The 22,431-nt window shown below is 35.9% G+C and overlaps 1 protein-coding gene across 3 annotated transcripts in view; it reads left to right on the top strand.

Moving 5' to 3' along the window:
* Positions 1-22,431, top strand: part of Gpd2 (glycerol-3-phosphate dehydrogenase 2) — a 140,307-nt gene that overhangs the window by 83,321 nt on the left and 34,555 nt on the right. For all 3 annotated transcript variants that reach the window (XM_076865784.2, XM_076865783.2, XM_076865782.2), the window contains exons 7-9: positions 5,136-5,300; positions 6,133-6,277; positions 14,712-14,905. In XM_076865784.2, coding sequence (XP_076721899.2) covers positions 5,136-5,300; positions 6,133-6,277; positions 14,712-14,905 — 504 coding nt within the window. The remainder of the gene's footprint in view (positions 1-5,135; positions 5,301-6,132; positions 6,278-14,711; positions 14,906-22,431) is intronic.

Genomic DNA, 22,431 nt, shown 5'->3' with positions numbered 1-22,431 from the left:
TTTCCTTCATGAACCACTGGTGTTTTGGTCTTTATGAATGCCTAGTCTCTTTTATGATATTGGGGTAATGTCATAGAAGCCAGAAATGGGGAAAAGATTGAAGTGAACTCTTGGAAGAGATAGGTAATCATTTTAAAAGTGGGGCATTATATTACTGTATGATTTCAGAGGTATCTAGATCCTCTCTGTGTGTAGGATATCAAAGCCCAGAACTGCAGTGCATCACACATTATGCCAACCCAGATTAGTCACATATCCAGAAGCTCCAACCCAGGCATCCCAAGCCCAGAGTCACTCTACATCATACCTTGTAAAGTGTGTTTTCTCTACACTGCTCCATGTGCTTCTTGACCCTTGTCACTCCTTATATAATAAACATTTTTAGCTGGGGATGTGGCTTAGTGGTAGAGCACTTGCCTAGCATGCACAAGGCTGCCAAAAACCACCACCATCAACAACACTTTTGGAAATTACACGTTGTCATAATTTACTTTGAAGACTATGTTCTCATCTTGAGTTTTCTTTTTCAAGCTTACTCATTATATATACTTAAAACAGAATTGAATAATCTCTTTACACATACACATATACACGTGCACATGCTTATTTTGCCCTGCCTCTGCCTGTACTTTTCCCATGATAAAGGGAAAATTTAAATGCAGTAGTTTTATTCAATGAGCTTGAGTTTGGTAGATTAGCCTTGGAATTACCTTTGCCAGACTACAAAGGTTAAGCTGCCAGAGAGGTCACTGTGACATTATCAGTCTGAAACAGTGAAACATTCCTTGTGGATTTTGTTAGAAATGGGATTAAAGTTTTATAGAGATATTATTTCTCACAAGCATCCTTTCCCCCTTTGTTAGAAGTAGTCAAGGTGATTACATAAGACCCAGGTCAGAGCACTGTGAAATGAAGGAAGTATTCTTAACATTGCAAAGTGCTAGTTTTTATCAAACATGAAATTGTGGGCAGGTGTTATTTTAATGAAGAAGTATTTTTTCCTAACAATTAGACTTTCTATACTGGGAGGCAAATAGTAGATTGATCTGTATGTGGTGAAAGGCCATTTAAATGTATACTGTATTTAGAGGAAGATTATATGTACATTTTCATAGCACCACAGAACTTTAGACCTGAAGGAAATGAAAATTCCAGCTAATTTGTTTCCTATTTTTTCCACATTTACTCTTTCTTCATACCCTTTACACATTCAATGATCATTACTCATTTTTTTTTCCAGCTATTTTGCATGTTAACTTAGTTGCCAAACTTTGACTCCAAGGAGAGCAATATTGCTATGTCTCCAAAATATTTATATGTAAGACCTATCTTTTAGATGGTTACATCCTGAAATACGCATGGTCACACATATGTCACTTAAAATACCTATCACTGTTCTGTGTTCCAGGCCATTGAGAGTTAAGACAAAATCTTCTCTACTACCACCAACCTTTATTCTTTTGGGTGGGTAGATTTTATATTTTGTTTTTCTAAACAAGGGAAAACAGTTATAGTTCCACCTCTTATGTGCTTCCTCCCCTATGAGCTGTAAGCTCAGTATGTGCACATATGTAAGATTTCAAGTGCAAACGAGAACAGAGCAGGAAACAGATTTTCACAGTCGCCGTCTGGGTCCTTGTGTAAGTGCCAATGTAAAGCTACTCACTGATCAGTGAAACACAGTATAATGTTGCCTGGCTCTAAGGAAACGGATTTGAAAATCTAAACTTCATAAGCAGATCAATTGGGTGGGGATTTGAGATTATTGTATCACATTCCAATGACATGAAGTGTTGTCAGAAAGGTTTTTTTCTCCAGAAATAAATTACAAGAGGCAAAGAGATACCTTTCAAAATGTCAGGAAGGAGGTTGAGAAAAATTTAGTTAAGAATAATGAAAATATATTATGTATATTCCAGGAAGCATACACTGCAAGTGTCTGGGGTCTAGGTATCTCAGGGTGAATGGCAAGGTTCAGGAGGTTGAGGAAGGAGGGAGCTTTGCCCTGAATCCAAGGAGGTAAATGGTTAATGTGAATGTCTAGAAAGAAGAGGATTGCTGGATTGAGATGTGAACTTCTGGTCTCAGGAGGTGGCAGATTACTCCTCAATTTTTAGAAGATAATAGGAGCTAGGTGTGCATTCTTCTGCAGAGCAAGGGGAAGCTGTGGTAAAAGTCTTGAGGAAACCCTATTTCCCTCCCATTAATTCATCCTATATATAAGAACTAGTTTGGGGTGATGTTTCAGATTTTCCACATTTGGGGGATTTCTATGTACTCTTCAGATGTCTTGCCACCAACTTTCACATGTCTGAAATTTCTTTAGCAAGAGACAAGGCATTTAATTCCATAGTTGGAGGTAAGAATTTCTTTATCTGTTTCTTTAACATATTGAATAGCATTTGGGTACTTATTGGGTACTTATTCAATGCCTGGTACTAATGAGAGAAGAGAGAGAGAGAGATAGGAAAAGAGCAAATGAAAGTGAGTTTGCTACCATCCCCTGAGACGTGGACTCCTACAATGCAATGGAAAGTAAGTTCCATTGGGTTGAGGCTGCCCTGTGTCTTTCTTACCATCGTGTTCCCTGCATTTATCATAGCACTCAGTTCATGACAAAGGTTAATTATTTTTGCAAGCAGATGGATCTATAGATAAATTTAGTATTGGAAAGTTTATTAAAAAGGTATGTGCAAGACATAATGCTGATGCAGAAGCAGTGAACAATTTTGCCTTAGAAGGGGCAGGATGCAGATAAGGTGAGATTTCATGGTGAGATATTTGATCCAGATCATAAGAGACAAACAGAGGTTTCCAGAATGGCACTCAGCCAGAATACAAATAATAAGTGTGGGCAAAGTTAAGAAGTGTATAATGCCCTGAAAGTTCAGGGAATCGCAAATAATTTGGCAATCCTGGATCCAAGAATATTGGAAGTAGAAGAATTGTGGCAGATGTGGATCTTATCATGAAGGGTCTCTACCAATAAGTAGCATTCCCCATTGAAGTCAAGATAGGTACTCCCAGCTCCTGGGGGTGGATGTGGAGAAATAAGGAGCAGAGGAGTCTTCTTTATCTTACATTTTAAACTGCAGTTGATCTTCTTTACCTTATATTGTATTGTGATTTACAAGCTAATTAGGGAGAGATTTCTTAATATGGAAGCAACAGCCTGATAAGCTATATTATACTGCAGTGTAAGCCACGCATATATGGTATACTGGTGCTGTAATGAGATTTTGTATTTTTAAAATGCATTAAAAGAAAATTTTATATTTCCAAAGTCAGTTTAGACCCAAATGATTGTGTAATAGATACAGCACTTTACAAAGGAATCTATTTTTTAGTGAATGGAATTTCTGCCTGGTTCCTTGGAACAGCAATTTCATCTAGGATTTAAAATAGTTCATTTACACATGACTTTCCAGAGACTTGTCCTGTGTGTAAGTCAACAAACCCAAAATGGGTGAGCTTCCCTACAATATGCCTATGGTGAGAGCAAACATGACTTGGATTTCATGTACTACCAAATGCTTACCTCGGCCGGGTGTTGGGGAGGGTGTGTCATTCTTGTACAGACATCTGCCAGAAAGACTGCAGAAGATGAGTGCTGTGTCATTGCCTTGAAAGGAAATCCCTAGTAGAATTTTTATTTAGTTTCTTTAGACTGTGTGTATTTAACTCTATGGAGCACACCTCTACTTTAAATAAGGAGCTCTGCATTAATAAAAGTTTGGTTTTTTTTAAACTTAGTTTTAGACATACCTGTGATTATTTTAAGCAACTTTGGTGTCATGCTAAATGGAAACTTGAGGAATTGCTCCGCTTCCTTTCTATGCCCAGCTCAACTGCTGCTCCTGTTATTGTTGTTTTCTTTCCACTCCTACTCATCCTGTTAATTTTTGGATATATTAATTCCAGAATAATAAAAAATTTGCATGTTGAGGATTAATATGTGTTCCCCACTTGGTGGCATATATAATTTTGGGGGGAAGATTCTTGGCTGATTGTATTAATTCAGAGGTTTTGGAATAAGATATTTGTGGGGAGGGATGGCAGAGTCTTAAGTCATTGATTCTCTCTTTATAACTTTGCCCTTTTAGCTGGAACAGATTGCTTGTGTAGTGCTTCTAGCCGTGCACAGGCTGAATCACAAGGAGGAAACTTTACATAAACCATTTATACTAAATGTTTGGTATGCTGGCAACATAAATCAACAACAATATCCATTACAAATTCATCCCTTTATCAGTATTATCTTGATAGAACTGATCCCAATGTGTGGGAATTTGAACTCTGCTTCAATACATCTAGCCCTGGATAATTAATTATTCAGGGCACAGAGAACCTGGCCCCAGCAATGTAGAGTAATTCTTCCTGGTCAGCGTTAACTCCACTGGCAATAATAAATAGAAAAAGTCTCCAGTGATGCCAGTATTTTAAAGTGATTAATCATCTTTCCCCCCTTCTCCTCCCCCTTAGTTTTCTTTAACTAGGATTTTTCAGCAATAAATCTTTAACAATACAGGTAGGAATTGTTCTGTAATTAAATTTTGCCCTGCTTAATTTCTTACCTTTTATGTGCGATTAAAAAAATGTTACATTTTAAGGAGCCCTGATCAAAATTCAAACCAAGAAAAATCCTTTTATGGAATATGGAGAGATTCTCTATGGAAGATTAAGCTCTTGATTTTGAATATTAGATAGAGCACATACTCATAAAAATTGTTCATCAACACCAGTTGGGGTGTCAAATATTCTGAAGTTTTGAATTGCTTCACTTTCATGCTTATGGTTTTTCTGTATTAGGAAAAGTCTGACATATACATCTGTTCCCACATGGAGAGAATAATTAGTTATTTCTTAACTTTCAGATAATTGATGTCAGCTCTGTAGGAAGGGGATATTTTTCACCATGTTTGTGGTACAAAATGTATTTACTGAAGTGGCAGGTGAAGGCCTGACTGAGAATGACCACATATTTTCAAATTGTGCCCTGTAAAGCTGCCCAACCATCATGTATATTCTGGGTGACAGGGACAGATGTGACATATCTGTTGTGACACACTTCTGTACCACCAGTCTGTGGCTCGAGGTGACTCCTGTCCCTCCCCTGATGCTTTTTCCTGCTGCAGGACAACACAACGATGCACGGATGAACCTTGCCATTGCTCTCACTGCTGCCAGGTATGGGGCTGCCACAGCCAATTACATGGAGGTAGTGAACTTGCTCAAGAAGACAGACCCCCAGACGGGCAAGGAGCACGTGAGCGGCGCACGGTGCAAGGATGTCCTCACAGGTATGCCACCTCTCGGAGAGGGAGGTATTTCTTAGAATCTTGCCTTGCTTGTATAATGACTGACTTATAATTTTTCTGTCACTTTTCTTCCATTTAACCCAGGCTTCAGAGTCATATTAATTATATTCCTTATTGTCAATAATGACTGGTTTTACGTGAAAATTTTTCCCTTGTAGGAATTGGCAATTTTCCCCTTTGTGTTAAATAATAATAATAATAAGGATAATAATAAATGCCCACAAAATTCTCACAGATATGAATGCATTCCATTTTCTTTACAAAAACATATAATTAATAAAATTAAATAAATGTACCAAGTTTCAAAGTATCACTTAGGTGACACAGGCAGTGCATTTACATGTCATTAAAATCAATCACCTTTAACTTTTGTTAGATTCTTTCTCGTCCTGGTCCTATGGCCATACAGGCAGCTGCAAAATTACATCATTTCTTGAACAAAATTAACACCGGGAAGTGTGTTGTCTCGCGGTGCAGCTGTTTACACATTTGAGTTTTCAGGAGAAAGTGACTTATTTATTCTCATTCCACTTTCTTCATGTGTGGCACCTTGATCCTGAGCATTTTATAAATAGACAGAGCACCACAATGAAAAAATGGCATGCTTTCTCTTTAATTTGGACTTGTTTTTGGTAAATTTACTCAGGAGTGAGCCTTTTGTTTGGCTCTTCAATAATTCTGGCTGCTCATGTCACTTAGTGTGGTATGCAATATACTTCGCCATAGGTTAAGTTAATAGATGAATTAATAATCCACAGCATCAGTGAACAGAGAAACAAATGGGGTGTGTGATTGATGCTGCTTTCTTTCACAGGGCAGGAATTTGATGTGAGAGCCAAATGTGTTATCAATGCTACCGGACCTTTCACAGACTCTGTGCGCAAAATGGATGATAAGAATGCTGCGGCTATCTGCCAGCCAAGTGCTGGTGTCCATATTGTGATGCCTGGTTACTACAGGTAACTGTACTCCATCTTGTTGTTCCTCACCTGGGAAAGGGCACAAGCGATTCCCTATGCATTTAATTTCTTCTGGTACACTCTTCTTAATAATAGATGGCCTAACTTGCTGTTCTAAATGAGGAGAAAATGATGGAACTCTTCTAACACAAAATATAAACCAGGCTGGTGAAAATCTTAGCCACTTATGGCAGTATTCATTTCTAAAGTCTAATGGGGATCTATTTTTTTTTTATTTTGTTCATTATAGTCACTTTTAGAGATTAAATGTTGGTATTTTAAATTCTATTCTTAATAAGATATTAAAATTTAATCTCGTCAAACTTCCATAAAGGATGTTTTAATTAAATCATTAAGAAATTAATTTTGTCAAATATTTATCCTTATGAGCAAGTTGGAAATATTAGCCTCTTAGGTATTCTTCATTTTATAACTTTATAAATATGTTTTTAAAACTCAGATATAATTTTCAGAATATCAAATTAGCAAAGATAAGTAGGGATGGAGAAGTGAGTAGGGGTAGAGATGAAGTATTGCTATTAATTGAATCTCATTTAAGTGGGGTGATGGGTACACAGGAAACCATAAAAACTCCAACTTTTATATGTTTTTGAAAATTTAGAAGAAATATGTATGTATTTCTTGTCAAATTATTAATAATGATTACTCCTAATGTATATTTTAAGACATCTGTGGAAAAAGTCATATGACTGTGCCAAGAATACAGAATTTATATGCTGTTGTTAATTCCGTATGTGTTAAATCTAGTAGGCAAATAGTAATTCTACATGAAATAATGAATTATATGCAAAGATATTATGTCATAATTTGTTCTTAAAAAAGATTAGAAACCACTTCATTTCCTCACCTTGGGAGAAAATAGATTATGGCCTATCTAGACAAGGGAATATTATGTAGTCAATAAGAATTAAAATTATAAATAACTTCAGTTGTCCTAGGAAAATGCTAATAATACAATGTTAGTTTAAATTTGAATTCATATTGTCCTAGGAAAATGCTAATAATACAATGTTTGTTTAAATTGCAAGACTAGAGATGATATATGTAATAGATGATATATGTAACTATATTTCTATATGTTTTCTACAGATAGAAAAAGACTGGAAAATATGTTAAATATTAATGGTGCTTATCTGTAATGTGATTACAGGTGAGGGTTATTTCCTTCCACATTGTTCTAATTTTTCATAAAGAAACATAAGCTTTTTTTTTTTTTTTTGTAAACTGGGGATTGAACCCAGTGGCACTTTACCTCTGAACTACATCTGCAGGGCCCCACTTTTTTAATTTTTAATTTTGAGACAGGGTCTCACTAAGTAATTTAGGGCCTTGCTAATTTGCTGAGAGTGGCCTTAAACTTGTAATCCTCCTGCCTCGACCTCTTAAGTCAATGGGATTACAGGTATATGCCATCATGCCTTGCCTTCATTTTTTTTTTTAAGAATATTTTTATTAGTTGTTGATGGATCTTTATTTTATTTATTTATTTACATGCGGTGCTGAGAGTTAACCCAGTGCCTCACACATGCTAGGCAAGGGTTCTACCACTGAGCCACAACCTACAGCCCAAGGCTTTTAATATGAAATAAAATAGATGTGCAAAAATTAGATACTTGGTATTCTCCTAGAAATGCTATCCTGCTATGTTATTCATTATTGGCTCTCCAGTAATTAACTCTTTCTGAAGACAGTATAAGGGACACCTAATTTGTACCAAATACACTTTTTTTTTTTTTTTTTTTTTGCGATGGGGTGCAGAGGCACTTGACCACTGAGCCACATCCATACTCTATTTTTTTATTTTATTTAGAGACAGGGTCTCACTGAGTTGCTTAGTGCCTCACCTTTGTTGACTGAGATGGCTTTGAAATCGAAATCTTCCTGCCTCAGCCTTCCAAGCCACTGGGATTACCGGCATGCACCACCCTGCCCAGCCATACCAAATACACTTCTACTCTAAGTGTATTCAAGAGAACTTATCTCCCAAATTCCAAAGTTTCCTACGCATTTTCAAAACTGGAAACACCAATGTAGCTCTAATTTTGATAATAAAAATGTATGCATCGGTACCTAATTGAGTTTTAAAATAGTTTCAGATGCAATTATATACAGTCATTTTTGTGTTGGATTAAAAATATTCATGGCCTGCTAGTTTATGAGAGTTTTTAACATCTGCGAGAACAGTGAATACAGGTGTAATTATCAAAATTCTTGTATTTGTTTAGATTTACTAAATTCAACATATTCTTATGCATATTTTGTCTTATGTTTTCTTCACTATTGTCTCATGATGTCAGAAGACATTTTATACTTATTATTCCCCAAAGGCCTTAGGTTAATTCTGTCACATAATTACTGCATTCTTTGGGACAAACCATTTTCTTTTGTAAATGCACCATTAAGACAGGAAAGCAATCAGTTATTTCAGAGTACATAGGCAAGGAGACAGGACAAGAGTTAAGCCAAGATCAGACCTTGGCATAGAACTTCCTGGTTTGTTCACCTTCTCTTCTACTAATTGTGTGACCTTGGGTAAGGTATTCCTTTCTGCTTCTGATTCCTTATTTCATATAGTATCTAACTTCTATTAAGTCTGACAATTTTTTTTTCCTGGTACCAGGGATTGAAAGAGGTGCTTAAGCAGCAAGTCACATTCATACCCTGTTTCATTTTTTAAGACAAGGTCTTATTAAGTTGCTTATGGCTTTCCTAAGTTGCTGAGGCTGGTTTTGAATTTGTGATCCTCCCAAGCTGCTGGGAATACAGGCATGCACCACCACATCCAGCTTTTTAAAAAGATCTCAGGGTTTATTTACAGGGAGATGCAGGTACCAGGGATTGCACTGAGGGGTACTCAATCACTGAGCCACATCCCCAGCTCTATTTTTATTTAGAGACAGGGTCTCACTGAGTTTCTTAGTGCCTTGCTTTTGCTGCAGCTGGCTTTGAACTCCCTATGTATGCTCCTGCCTCAGCCTCCTGAGCTGCTGGGATTACAGGTGTGCGCCAACACACCCAGCTAAGATTTTTTTGGACAATGATCTTTGATTAATTTTTATCTGTTTTGTTGACTGCTATTTCCTCAAATCTTGGTAGTTTCTAGTTTATAATAATGCCCATAGTGGTTTTTTTTCCCCCATACCATGCTGGTGATTTAATCAAGGCCCTTGCACATTCTGAGCAAATATTCTACCACTGAGCTACATCTTTAGTTCTGCAATAACTAATTTTTGAATGAATCCTAACTTTTTTTTTTTGTATCCACTTGCCCAAGTTGAGATAATTGCTTTATTCTATTAAAATGTTAATATAACATTTGCTACATTTTGGATCAGGAATGTCCCCCAAAGACTCATGTGTTAAAAGCTTGGTCCAGGGTGGCACTAACAGGAGGTGGTAGAAATTTTAAGGGGTGGCCTAATGAAAAGTCTTTAAGTCATTGGAGGGCCATGAATTTGAAGGGTTTGGGGGATTCTGGCCAATTTCTCTCACTCTGTTTTGAATCCTGGCCATGACGTGAGTGATTGTACTCTGCCACTTGCTTATCCCATGATGTGCTGCCTTATCTCAGCCATAGTGTCTGCTGCTAATGAACTGTAACCTCCAGAACTGTGAGCCAAAATAAACTTTTCTCTTTATAAGTTGATTATCTCAGGTATCTTTAATAGTGATGGAGCACTGACTAATGCAACAGTTATAAAGGTCTTTTTTAATATGGGAACAAAATACAATTCTTCATCTTGATTCCCAGATAATCCCTGTAGACAAAAATAAATAAGTAAAATGAACATAAGTGATTAATCAGAGATTTCTATCATTCTGGAAAGGAGAGAGACAGTGAAAACCTTTTCCTGGCTTCATTCAGTTTTCTGAAAGTCAGTAATCTTCTTTAAGTTCTTTCCATAAAAGTGTATGCTTTTACTTACACATGTTTGTCCTGTTACAAAATTTGCAGTAGGGTGGTCATACAATAGATATTGTTCTATGGTGTGTCTTGTATATTTTATAACAAATAGATAGGTTTTTAAATAAGAAATATGTACATATATTTCACCTGGATATAATATTTTCAAAACAAAAAGACCTTTTAATCCTAAAAATTAAGCATTAGCCTTAGAACCCCTCTCCATAGATCATTAAAGTGTTAGATCACAGCTAAGTTTGTTTTGGTCCAAAATGCAGTAAATGATTTTTCTTGAGGAAAAAAATAGTATTTTTATAGGTAGCACTGTGAACTACAGCCACTGTATATGGTGTTGCTGAGGAGTGGTCCACAGCCTGGCTCCCATTCTGGCTCTGGACTGTGGCCTGGAGTAAGGGTTTATTCCTTTTTTTTTTTTTTTTAAATTGATGACCTTGAGGCAAGGACAGCTCTGGCTACCTCAGGATTGATTTTCCTCTCCCCATCAAATCATTCTCTTGGGTGGGGTCAGAAGATCTCAGACTGAAATGAGTCTCTAGCCTCATCAGTCAGTCACGCTCAACAGTTGTGACTTGAGGTTCTGACCAGGTCTGCAGGGATGAACCAGAGCTGGTATGAACCTTCTGGGGCTGCCCTGCACCGGGCTGAGGAGAACTTAAGACCCAGTGTAGCAGTTGCAGCCTGATTAGTTTGGCATTTCAGAGTTTAGTAGCCATTGATTTATCAAGTATAGGATGGTAAATCAAGAATGAAGGCTGTGCTGTGTATCTTGTCAGGCCATTTTCCGAAGCATCTTTGTGTCATTTGTAAATTTTGTTTTAACCTTAACTAATGTTTTACATGTAGAATTATATTGCATTATGGTAATAGCTTTCTTTCTTTTCTTTTCTTTTTTTTTTTTTTTTTTGGCAGGGGGAGGCAGGAGGAATTGTTTCAATTTCAGAAAAATCCATAATACAGAGATCAGTTTCTTAAAAGCACTCTTTAAGTTATATAAAGAATAAATCTGTAATTTCCATCAGAATTGTGGCTAGGTGCTCTTCCCAAAGCAGCGATAATATACCAAATTACTAAAATACATGAAAATAATCTCCCCCTTCTTCCTACTGAATCTTTTTCCTGCTGACAACAGATCAATTTTTTTTTTTTTTTTTTTTTGCATAGTGTGTACATACCGTTAGCTCTAACACTGATTGCTAAGTAGTTAACAATAAATTGATTTCAGTTTAACTAAAAGTACTTCAGGAAAGCAATGGTCTGCAAGAGAAAAATGTTCATTACCTTTAATCCTCAACACACACATAAATTAGCTAGCTTTTCCCTCTGATTTCAAATGAATCATTCAAATTGAAACAAGACCTGTGCCACACTGCATTGTATGTACCATTACTATAGTTGATACCATTATCGAACTTTAGTGTGACCTTGCAGAATTAATCCTTCATAGGAAAACAAACGTTTCTTCCCTAAGGGAGAGTATGAATTAGGTAATTTAAAACTAATGAAAGATATTTCCAAGTGGATTCTTAAATTTTTATACCATTCATTAATAGCTTTGTCTTCCCTCTGTGCTTATTAATTTTATGTTTGACACATATGTCTTCACTTAAGCAGTTGATTCTCTACAGGTTCCAGTTACGTGTGTGTTGGTAACCATCACCTTCACCCTTTAAACTGGTTTTATTGCACTGAAATTTTTAAAGGATTCAGTAGCTGTGCTTTGCTAACTGCATTTCTTATCTAGGTTGTTGAATATTACAATTATTAAAGTTTCTCTGGTTAATTATTTTAGGTATCTATGTTATTGGTCCATGAGATGGTTGCACCTAAATTATATCAGCATATAATTTATTTCTCAAATGTTGGAGTGTGAAATTTATTATTTTTCTTCAATTATGTACTGTTTACAAAATTAATTGCTTGATCTCTGAATGTGTTAATTACCAATCTCAAAGTAATTTATTTACTTAAGGATATATCACTCATGATCAAAATAGGTATCTATAATACTTGTGATTAACTATGTTTAAGATTTTTAGAGTTTTATAACAAATACAAAGAAAAAAGGGTATAGTCATATTTAGAGTTCAAAAATACTCAATATTCAAAGTTTTTTATATATTTAAGTGAAAGTAGTTTTCTCCAAGTAACACTGAGTGAAGGTGAGAATCTTTGCTGAAGTTCTAAATGATTGGCACATTTCTTTGGTGCTGTTTGGATTTCCAAAGTGGAAGATTTGTGTCCATTCTCTCTCTCTTTTTTTTTCTTCTCTTAAATTTTCTTTCTTTTTTTTATTAGATGCTCAAAACATTACAATGATCTTGACATCATACATTTGATTCAATTGGTGTATGAATTCTTATTTTTCCACATGTACAGATTGCAGTATCACATTGGTTTTAAAGCCACGTTTATACATACAGCCATACTAGTGTCTATTGTATTCTGCTACCCTTCCTATCCCCCCATCCCCTCCCCTCCCATCACCTCTCTCTACCCACTCTACCATGACACTTTTCTCTCTCTATTTTTTTCCCCTTCACATCATCTTATATGTAATTTTGCATAACAATGAGGGTCTCCTTCCATCTTCCGTCAATTCCTCTTCTCTCTCCCATTCCCATGCATCTCTCAACCCTATTTAATGGTAATCTTCTTCTCATGCTCTTCCTCCTTGCTGTGTTTTGAGTCAACCCCCTTATATCAAAGAAGACATTCGGCATTTGCTCATTAGGGATTGGCTAGCTTCACTCAGCATAATCTGCTCTAATGCCATCCATTTCCCTGCAGATGCCATGATTTTGTTATTTTTTAGTGCTGAGTAATATTCCATTGTGTATAAATTCCACATTTTTTTAATCCATTCATCTATTGAAGGGCATCTGGGTTGGTTCCGTGTCCATTCTCTACTGTGCCTCTTGGATAAGTGATGCAAAGACAGAGGAGATATGACAGGTTTTTATGGGCTTGAGGGTTCCTTGCCTGAAAGATTAGTATTCTTTGTAGTTATTTAAATAAAGGAGATACATTTAGCTATGCTGACTGTATATATATTTTTTCTTTCTTTCATTCTTTCTTTCTCCGCCCCCCCCAGAGGCACTCTACCACTGAGCTATATCCCTAGCCTTTTTTATTTTGGGACAGGAACTTGCTAAGTTGCTGAGGCTGGCCTTGAACTTGTGTTTCTCCTGTCTCAGCCTCCTGAGTATGTGACAGTGCACCTGGCAATTTCATTTATGTACTAAAAATGTTTTTCTTATTTGTTTTTAAACAGTTGTTAGCGTCTCATTATTAGACATTTGAATCAATCTTTTAAAACAATTTTTAAAGAAATTATAAAAATAAAGAATTGACTGTATTCCCTTTTAAATTTGTGTGTGTGAGGGATTTCTTGATATTGGTTCAAATCAAGTAAAATTGTTTCCTTTTTTAAGAAATCGCATTAGTATAAGCTAAAAATGTTAAATAAAATACTTTAACATTGGTTTTATATAAGAATTCGGTCAAATTGAACCAGGTATCTGAATTGAACAAGTGTTCGTTTGAATATGATGCTTTAAAACCTTAACAACTTCTCCATATTTCTTTGAATGGCTAATGAATGCATTAAAGCAACAGTTTGTAGTGATAAATTCAATGGGTTTTGTTAATATTTATTTACAGTTGTCCATTCTTTCAAATGTGTTCTATAATTTGGTTTTTAGATAATTCAGAATATTTTAGTGAAAAAATTTCTTTAATATTTGGGAAGATTTTCTACAATCTGTCTGAAGAGGCAGGCCTGCACCCTGATTTAATAGCATAACAGTGTTTTCTATGTAAAAGATTTTCATTGCTAAGGTGTTCCTCTCCCTTTGACCTATCCTAGGACATTGTTAGTTATTAGTAGAAAGCTGAGCTCTTTTCTTCTGTGAGCACTTCTTGAGATTTCTGTAACCCTGAAATAAGGTAAGAAATCTTATATTTGGTGAAGTGGCACAAGTTCATCTAGGCACAAAGGAGTGAAGAACTTAATGATTACATTTTCGTTTCTAGAAACTTAGATTCTTCACTTTCTTATGTTCTTCTGAGACCTTATACTGAAAGATGTGCCAAATGTCAAATGTCCCAGTAAAATACTTTTCACAGACTCGAAAAAAGGTTGAAGAGCTATTCTTAATTGACCATAATAAAAGAAATTATAGGCATTTATCCCACTGACATTATCTGATGTGAATGATCCATGGAGTATAAAAACCAAAACAATTGGAAGTTAATTAACCTTGCATTGTTGAGGTGGGGAGCGCTATTCTGCTGCAGAAGAGGATTATTACATTTGCTTGGTACTTTTTTGTTACTCATATTATTATTTTTTCCTTCTAGGAATTTCTGGAACAGGGCAGTACAAGTAATAGTTCATTTCTTGTTGGCTTATTTGAACATTAGTAAGTAAAATCATTTTTATAGAAGACAGAGTAATATAAAGCTTTTGCTAATTTCTTTTTACCTTAGCCCAGAGAGCATGGGACTTCTTGACCCAGCCACCAGTGATGGGCGAGTTATTTTCTTCTTACCCTGGCAAAAGATGACTATTGCTGGCACTACTGATACACCAACTGATATCACACAGCACCCTATACCTTCAGAGGAAGATATCAACTTCATTTTGAATGAAGTGCGTAACTACCTGAGTTGTGATGTTGAAGGTATGTGTTTCTTTAAGTTTGACCTCTCTTTGATAGCTCTGAAAGCTTTCCAGCTCTCACTGGAATTGCCTTGTCTCCAGACTGACTCATCTTCACCCCTGGCCTATTATAACCCAACTTCCTGCCTACTTCTTCTACCAGATTTATGAGGACCAAATTGTCACATAATATAAAAACAATTGCCTTTTCTTCTCTGCTTTCTGCATTCACTAAAAACTCATGCAGTTCATTTCTGAAACATTCTAAGAGCAAGAAGGGAGTGCCCCACTCTAGTTTAAATGTGCATACATTTCCAGAACAGTCCAGCAGTGTTTGAATCACTGTTTAGTTCTATACCTTGGGAAGTCTGATTTTAGAAATAGGATATCCATAGGAAATAATTAAGCAAAGAAATGAAAAGGTACAAGTACATGTTCTAATAACCTTTATGGTTTGTATTTTAGTTTATTTTGTGTTGCTATAACAAAATAGCTGAGACTATGCCGCAGTCTGGCTGGGCAAAGTAACGCGGAGGGAGGGGTGTGACAGGCAACTTGTGAAGGCTGATACAGTGGGAGCCGCTTTATTGTAGGACAGTAGAGGTATATATACATATACCTCAGGTATATATACTGAATACACAGCTTGACTCAATTTAGCATCATCCAGTTACAGCAATCAGTCTTTAAGGAATCCTCATCATCTTAATAATTATACACAGCTTAACTTAATTAACATCATTGGATACAGCAGTCAGTCATTAAGGAATCTCCATCATCTTAATGGCTCCCTGGTGTTACTTCTCAAACCACTCCTTCTGGCAAAGTGCCAGGTGCCATCTTGACTTGTCTGTGGCCCTCAACAAGACTAGATGCTTTCATTAAGAAAAAAAAAAAAAAAAAAGATTTATTTAGCTCACAGTTTTGGAAGCATAAAGTCCAAGATGGTGCCACCCCATGTGTTTGGCCTCTGGTGACTGTCTCCTGACTATGTCACCACAATATAGATAGAATCTCATAGTAGAGTACAGATGACAAAGCAGGAGAAGGGACAGAAAAGGAGAATAGGAGAGGAAGCAAGAAAATAGGGAGGATCCAGTCTTGCTCTTTTATGACAACTTTCTCTTGGGAGATCTCCTGGATTGGTAGCCTAATCCACTCTATGATACTGACATTAAATTCTTTCATAAGTGTGGTCATAATGCTGCCATCTTCCACTGGGCCAAGGGTGGTCATAATGCAGCCATGTTCCATTGGGCCCACCTCTTAGAGTTCCCACCACCTTCCAATACTGTTACAGTGGGGACCATGCTTCCAGGATGAACCTTTGGAGAATAAACCATATTCAAATCAGAGGAATCTGTGACTGTGTGGAAAGTACAGCGAAGCCAAAGTTTACATCTTTCCAGTTCTTACCTGGGTATTTAATTTGTTGTCAAAGCTTTTCATCCAATGACTTTGTATGATGTCTATTATTTTTCCAGGATGATTTCAAAAATTCCCCAACATTATCCTTCTGTGTTTCCAGTCTCAGTTACTAGGCTCACCATTTACCCTTCAAATCCATATGTCTTATTTCAGTTCAGTCATATTCAGGGGTGTCCTCTATAATAACTCTTCATCTTAGCAAAATATTCACACTTCAGAAACCACCCCCTGCCAGGCACAGCAGCCCATGTCTGGCTAACTTTTAGTAAGGCCCTATGCAACATAGAGAGAACCTGTCTTAAAATAGAAAGCAGGGTGGTGGTGCTGGAAATGTAGCTCAGTGGTTAAGTGCCCCTGGACTTAATCCCAAGTACCAAAAAAAGAAAAAACAAGAGCAACAAACAAAAAAACCCAAAACACCTCTCTCTTCTCATGGGTCATAGTGCTACTATATCACAACATGATTATTGCAATAGTCCAAGATGTATTCTCACTTGGAGCTGCTTCAGGATAAGGATCCTTTTTTTTTTTTTTTTTTTTTTAAACTACAAAGCTTTATTATCTCGCTGACATGTTACTCATGATAGTTTTAAATTTAAAAAGTCAGTTATAGATGCTTCTGGGATTTTGATATTGGTAACAATTTAAAAAATTTTCCTATATTAAAGCAGATGGTTTAACATTTTGGAAAAATAGTCCATGTATTTATATTAGCAATTTTATAATGCTGGCTTTATTGAAGGACATGCGGCCACCATTTTAGTATGGATGCAACTCATTGGCATCTGTAAATCCTTTCTCCCTGAAGGATTTTGTGTGTGTGTGTGTGTGTGTGTGTGTGTGTGTGTGTGTGTGTTTTTCTCATATTTACAAACAAAACAAACAGCTTTGAAACATGGTTCAGGTTGCTCTCTTACTTTAATCAATTAATCCATACTGTATAACTTAGTTGCTTCTACTCTAAAATAATGGATATAATTTCACTCTGAATACAGTCTCTTTAGATATTTGCAATAATAATATAAATATGTTGAAATCTACATGGCTAATGTTTTTTGATATGGGGTCTCATTATGTTAACCAGGCTGAACTTGAACTTGCCATCCACTTTCCTCAGCCTCCCTAGTAACTGGTATGACAGGTGTGTGCATCATGCCCTGCATGCATGGCTAATGTTTATACTTACTTTCTCTCTCTCTCTTATTTGAGAAGTAGTTATGCCTTGTTTAACATGTATATTTAAATATTCAAACTACTTTGCAATTTTATATTGATACTTTATATTTACTTTGAAAGTTTAGGAGGAACTTCAACACATTTGGGTACAGTTGTATCTGATTCAATGCATTTATTATTGACAGTTAATTCTACTTTATTGTATATTAAGCTGTGTATAATTGTTGTTTAAAGTAGGTTTCTATCTGGGTCTTAAGATCAGTAAGTTTAGATTGTTAGAGAAAAAAACTGAGTTAATATTAATTAATCAAGAAAATATAAGATTAATTCCAAAATCTTAAAGTTCAAGTGCAGTAAGGGTGTGCAAACTAACTGCTTCCACAGCTGAGAAGCTGGATATCCTGGATGCAGTGGGGTCCTGGAGGTCACTGTGCCCATGTGCGATGGGCATCTCCACTGGAGGAGTGAGCCTCAGGCTCTGACGGGGACTGAAGGATTTTGGATCTGTCCATAGATAGAGAGAAGACTTGGATTACCTGGTTAGTTCATAGACTGCTCTTCAATTAACATATCTTTTGGTAGTCAGGGAATGGGTGAAACTAACAAAGAATTATTGTTAATTCTGATATTTGATAAAGAGGTTAAAATTATTACTTAAAAATTACATATCAGATGTTTTTCCTGGCAGCCTGGGACATCTTGAGAGTCAGAGTCTTCCAGGTAGCAAATATCCAGGGTGAAAGCAGAGGTAACAACTCTGTCACAGATGTCACTTGTTTCCCTGTATGTACCTCCTATCACATCTTCACTATATATAAACCTATGCTTTAAAAAATATAATTGACAGTGGTTCTATGCTTTTTTTAAAAAAATTAATTGACAGTGATTCTTTGTAGCCTTTTTTTCCTTATTCTAGTTCACGGATGGCCTCATATTTGAGGAATTCCACTTTATCTTGATAAAAAGTGTCACTTAGCTGACTTACGTCCATGTCTTAAGATGACACATTTGTATATTTTCACCAGGAATCTCAGTGAAACCTGCAATTCTCATCTATACTAATGAGATGTGAGAATGAAACACAGCTTCAGGCACCATTCAGTCATTTGATTACATGCAGTTTCTACACATATTTTAATATTTGCATTTGTATCTTTTATTTTTAAGACTGTGCTATTATTCAGTGTGTTTTATGCAAGACACTCTGCTAAGCAAACATATTGCCTATATCATTCCTTTGTTCCTTATAACAACCTTATGGTGTATATTTTGCAAGTCCCACAATGGTTAAAGAAACTGAGGCCCAGAGACATTGTTTTCTTTGTACAGCTAGTTTTAGAGCCTCAACATGAGCATAAGTCTCTTGCTAATATGCTCTTCTAAATACTGCAGAGTATTCTGATTAGTAGTTCTGGATTTCATGATGTGATATATCTACTAGGGAGTAGATTAAGTCTGAATTCATTTAATGGAAACTACTGGACTCCTCTAGAATGATAGGGACCTTTGTTCTCTATGGCCTTATTTGAGTTTGAACGTTAAACTACAGAGGTTTTATATCTTATAACTATTCCCTTGGGCCAACCAGTCTTCTCCAAAGATTTAAAAATCAGAAGTTTGGTTTGCATTCACCAGGTTTGAAATAATCATTCTAAAAGGATTTATTAAATGGATAAGTAAAATTCTGACAACAGTTTCTGAGCCTCCCCAAATGGCTATATCCTTAAGAAAAAAAAAAAAATGTGTCAAATCTTAACACTCCATGCTGTTCACAGCAGCTGCCACACTTCTGCAAAATGCGACAGAACAATTCTGCAAAGCGTTTTGCCTGTTGGGAATAAGACCATGTCTTCTTTTACAATTTAGAAAGCCTTCCATTCACAGGCTGAATTTTCTAGATTACTTGTTTGTTCTTTTCTGAAATGGGTAATTGATAGTTCTGCAGTTCGTATTGAGTTAGGAAGAAAAATGATCTTTTGAAAAATGTATCATTAAGTCTGCTGTGTAGAGGTTAATCAGAAGGATGCAGTGGTGAGACTAAGCTATGACTTAACTGGATTGAGAGAGACAGAAGATTTGCCGAGTGCTTTATCCATGTAGTTTTTCTGGAGTGCTTTTCTAGGCAGCATCTCTACTTGTACACAGGTTTTCACATGTGCAATTAGTAGTGTTTATAGATTGCCTGTTATTCAATTAACAACTGAGCTGGCCATATCAACTCACTGCAGGCCTGCCTTTCCTCTGCCAGAGATTGTACCAGGGTTATCAACTTACACAGGCTTGGATGTCTTCCAGCTGTTTAATTATAGTGTCACACGCTTTGCTTTTTCTAGTTTCATTAGTTTATAAATGTAATATGGTATCTTATTTCTGTGATTAACACTTCATTTCAGCAGGTTAAACATGCTGGTAGAGACGTATTGATCTCTGACACTATTTCCCCTGTGTTCGCTTAGATATTTTCACTTGGCTCTTATTGATTTTTTTTGGAAGTGGCAAACATGAGAAAGAACACCCCAAAATGTATGCCTAAATAACTAATGTGAAGCAAAACCACACATTTAGCTCTTAATTGTCACTTCCTGTGGGCTTCATTTTCTGCTAATTTTAAAACAAACACTCGTTCTGCCAAGTATATAAGTAGAAATTTTAATTATAGTTTCAAACAATCGTATCATCCTTAGGTTTTTTTTTTTTCATCCAGCTGTGAAAAATATTTGTTGAACTTTCCTATTTCTATTTTACTCTTCATATTATACTATAGTATATAGTATAATATATACTAATTAATAAGAATTATTCTTAAACTTCACAGGAGAAGGGCTGTTTGACTTTCTCACTGCCTTTTGAAAATATTGCCAAATACTATTTTACACATCGAAGGTTCTTCCTTCTCCCCCCACATTGGAAAATTTGCACCTAAAAAAAATCACTTAATGCTATCTGGGTAAGCCAATCAGTCTTTAACGTTGGTTTATTCTTCAAACTTATTTAAGAATAGTTTTATATCCTTTCATTTTGTTTGCTGTATAGCATTTTTATTTGAAAGGGAATACCCAAATGTTTAAACACATAGTATTAGAAACCTTATATAAAGCCTATTGGCTCACAATCACAAGTTTTCTTGCTTTTGATTTTGTAATATAAGCTATTATGATCTGACATAAAAAGTTCAGGGACTGCTTTAATATTGCACATGAAATATATTGATAACTCTACATGATCCTTTATTTGGTGTAATATTTGGGGTATTGAGAAATGTTAGAATTGACATTGCTGAAGACTTTCAACCTGGCAAGAAAGAAAAGAGAAGAGATAAATAAGAGAAAATCTTGTTTAGCTATATTGGCAGTATGAAAACCAGTAAAATCAAGATAAATCTTTGAGCTCTGAAGCATGAAAGCCCTAAGTTATTGTATTTTCTTCATGTTTCACCATGGAGAGTTAAAGAAGACCATGTTTTCTACCTATTCTTGGGTAAACCTATGTGGTACACCTGTGTGGAAGGATGAGTTCCTAGGCTAGGGATATAGCTCAGTTGCTTATCTTGCATGCACAAGGCCCTGGGTTCAAATAGAACCAGTTTCTGGATGGGTTTCTTATACTATGTGTTTAAACATTTGGATAAGAATTTTGAGGGTTGCAATACTTTAATCAAGTAGAGATATCTTATTTCTTTGCATTCATGAGATTAGTAAGAGAGGAGAATAGCTTGAAATGATAAATATAGAACATAGATGACAGTAAAGTGGAGGTGAAGGATCCTTTCACAGAAGATTTTATTCTCTTGAGGAAAGCTAGTGCAGTCAGATTTCAGTGAAGGGATACTCCACTAGAGATATGGGCCAGGTGGCCATAGTGTAATGCTTGCTAATCTATCTACCAGGATCAGTCTGAGGTCTACTGCATGGTGGGGTTTTTCCTAGGGCTGCCCTGGGAAATATGCTAGCTATGAGCTAATTGTGGCTCTTTTAATTTACATTAGTTAAAATTAAACGAAATTTGAGATTTAGTTCCTCTGTCATGTGAATCACATATCAAGGGCTTCATAGCCACATACCTCTAATCACTAGTGAATTGGGCAGTGAAATTTCAATATGGAACATATTAGAACATCCCGACAGTTCTGAAAAATCTGTGGAGCTGTCTTGTCCTTCATAATCTAGAGATATTTAAATATACTGCAGAGAAGGAAATGCTCAGTTGAATGAAGTTACTGAATTAGTGGAGGGGTTTAGTTGTTAAAAGACAAAAAAAATTAAGTAACTTATAAAAGAACTCCAGATGTAAGAATATTTCAGAGAGATTAGTATATCTAAGTGATTCAGCTATATCTAAAATGCATGACCCTTATTTTTCTTTATTCTACCACTTCCAAGTAGGTTTCCCCCATAGTTACAACATGGCTGCAACAGCTCCAGGAAGAATTAAAAGATACAGTAATGATTCTTTCCCTGTCTACTGCTTTTGAATCTCTTTCTTGAGTAAACTTTATTTAGGTTGAACACTGTATAGGGCTTCCACTACGGATAAAGAGGCTGCAAAGAGAGAAATCTGTTAGTTTGGATGGTTGCTATTTTTATTTAAGGGATTAGAATTAGTGTTTCACATTTTTAGCTGGGCTGTGCCCCATGACCATAAATAATAGCTGTGGCCCTAACCAGTCATTCTGAATAGGAGTGGTGGGGAGGTACAAATTTGAATGTCAGCAGCAAATAGCATTTTGAATAATCCATATGAATTGTTAAATCTCAAGATTGGGAAGGAACTGATAAATAACCTGATCTCTAACTATATTCTGGTCTAATAATATAAAACAGTAGGCCATAAAAACTGATTAATATTTTAAGTAAAAATTTATTATCCTTAAAATGTGTCTTTTTGAGTAAAGGCAATCTCAACACTCATCTGGTATGATTCTCAGACTAAAGAACTGAATACTAA

Source organism: Callospermophilus lateralis, chromosome 9 (assembly GCF_048772815.1).
Source record: "Callospermophilus lateralis isolate mCalLat2 chromosome 9, mCalLat2.hap1, whole genome shotgun sequence".
NCBI lineage: Eukaryota > Metazoa > Chordata > Mammalia > Rodentia > Sciuridae > Callospermophilus > Callospermophilus lateralis.
This window is presented reverse-complemented; position numbering and strand designations above follow the sequence as displayed.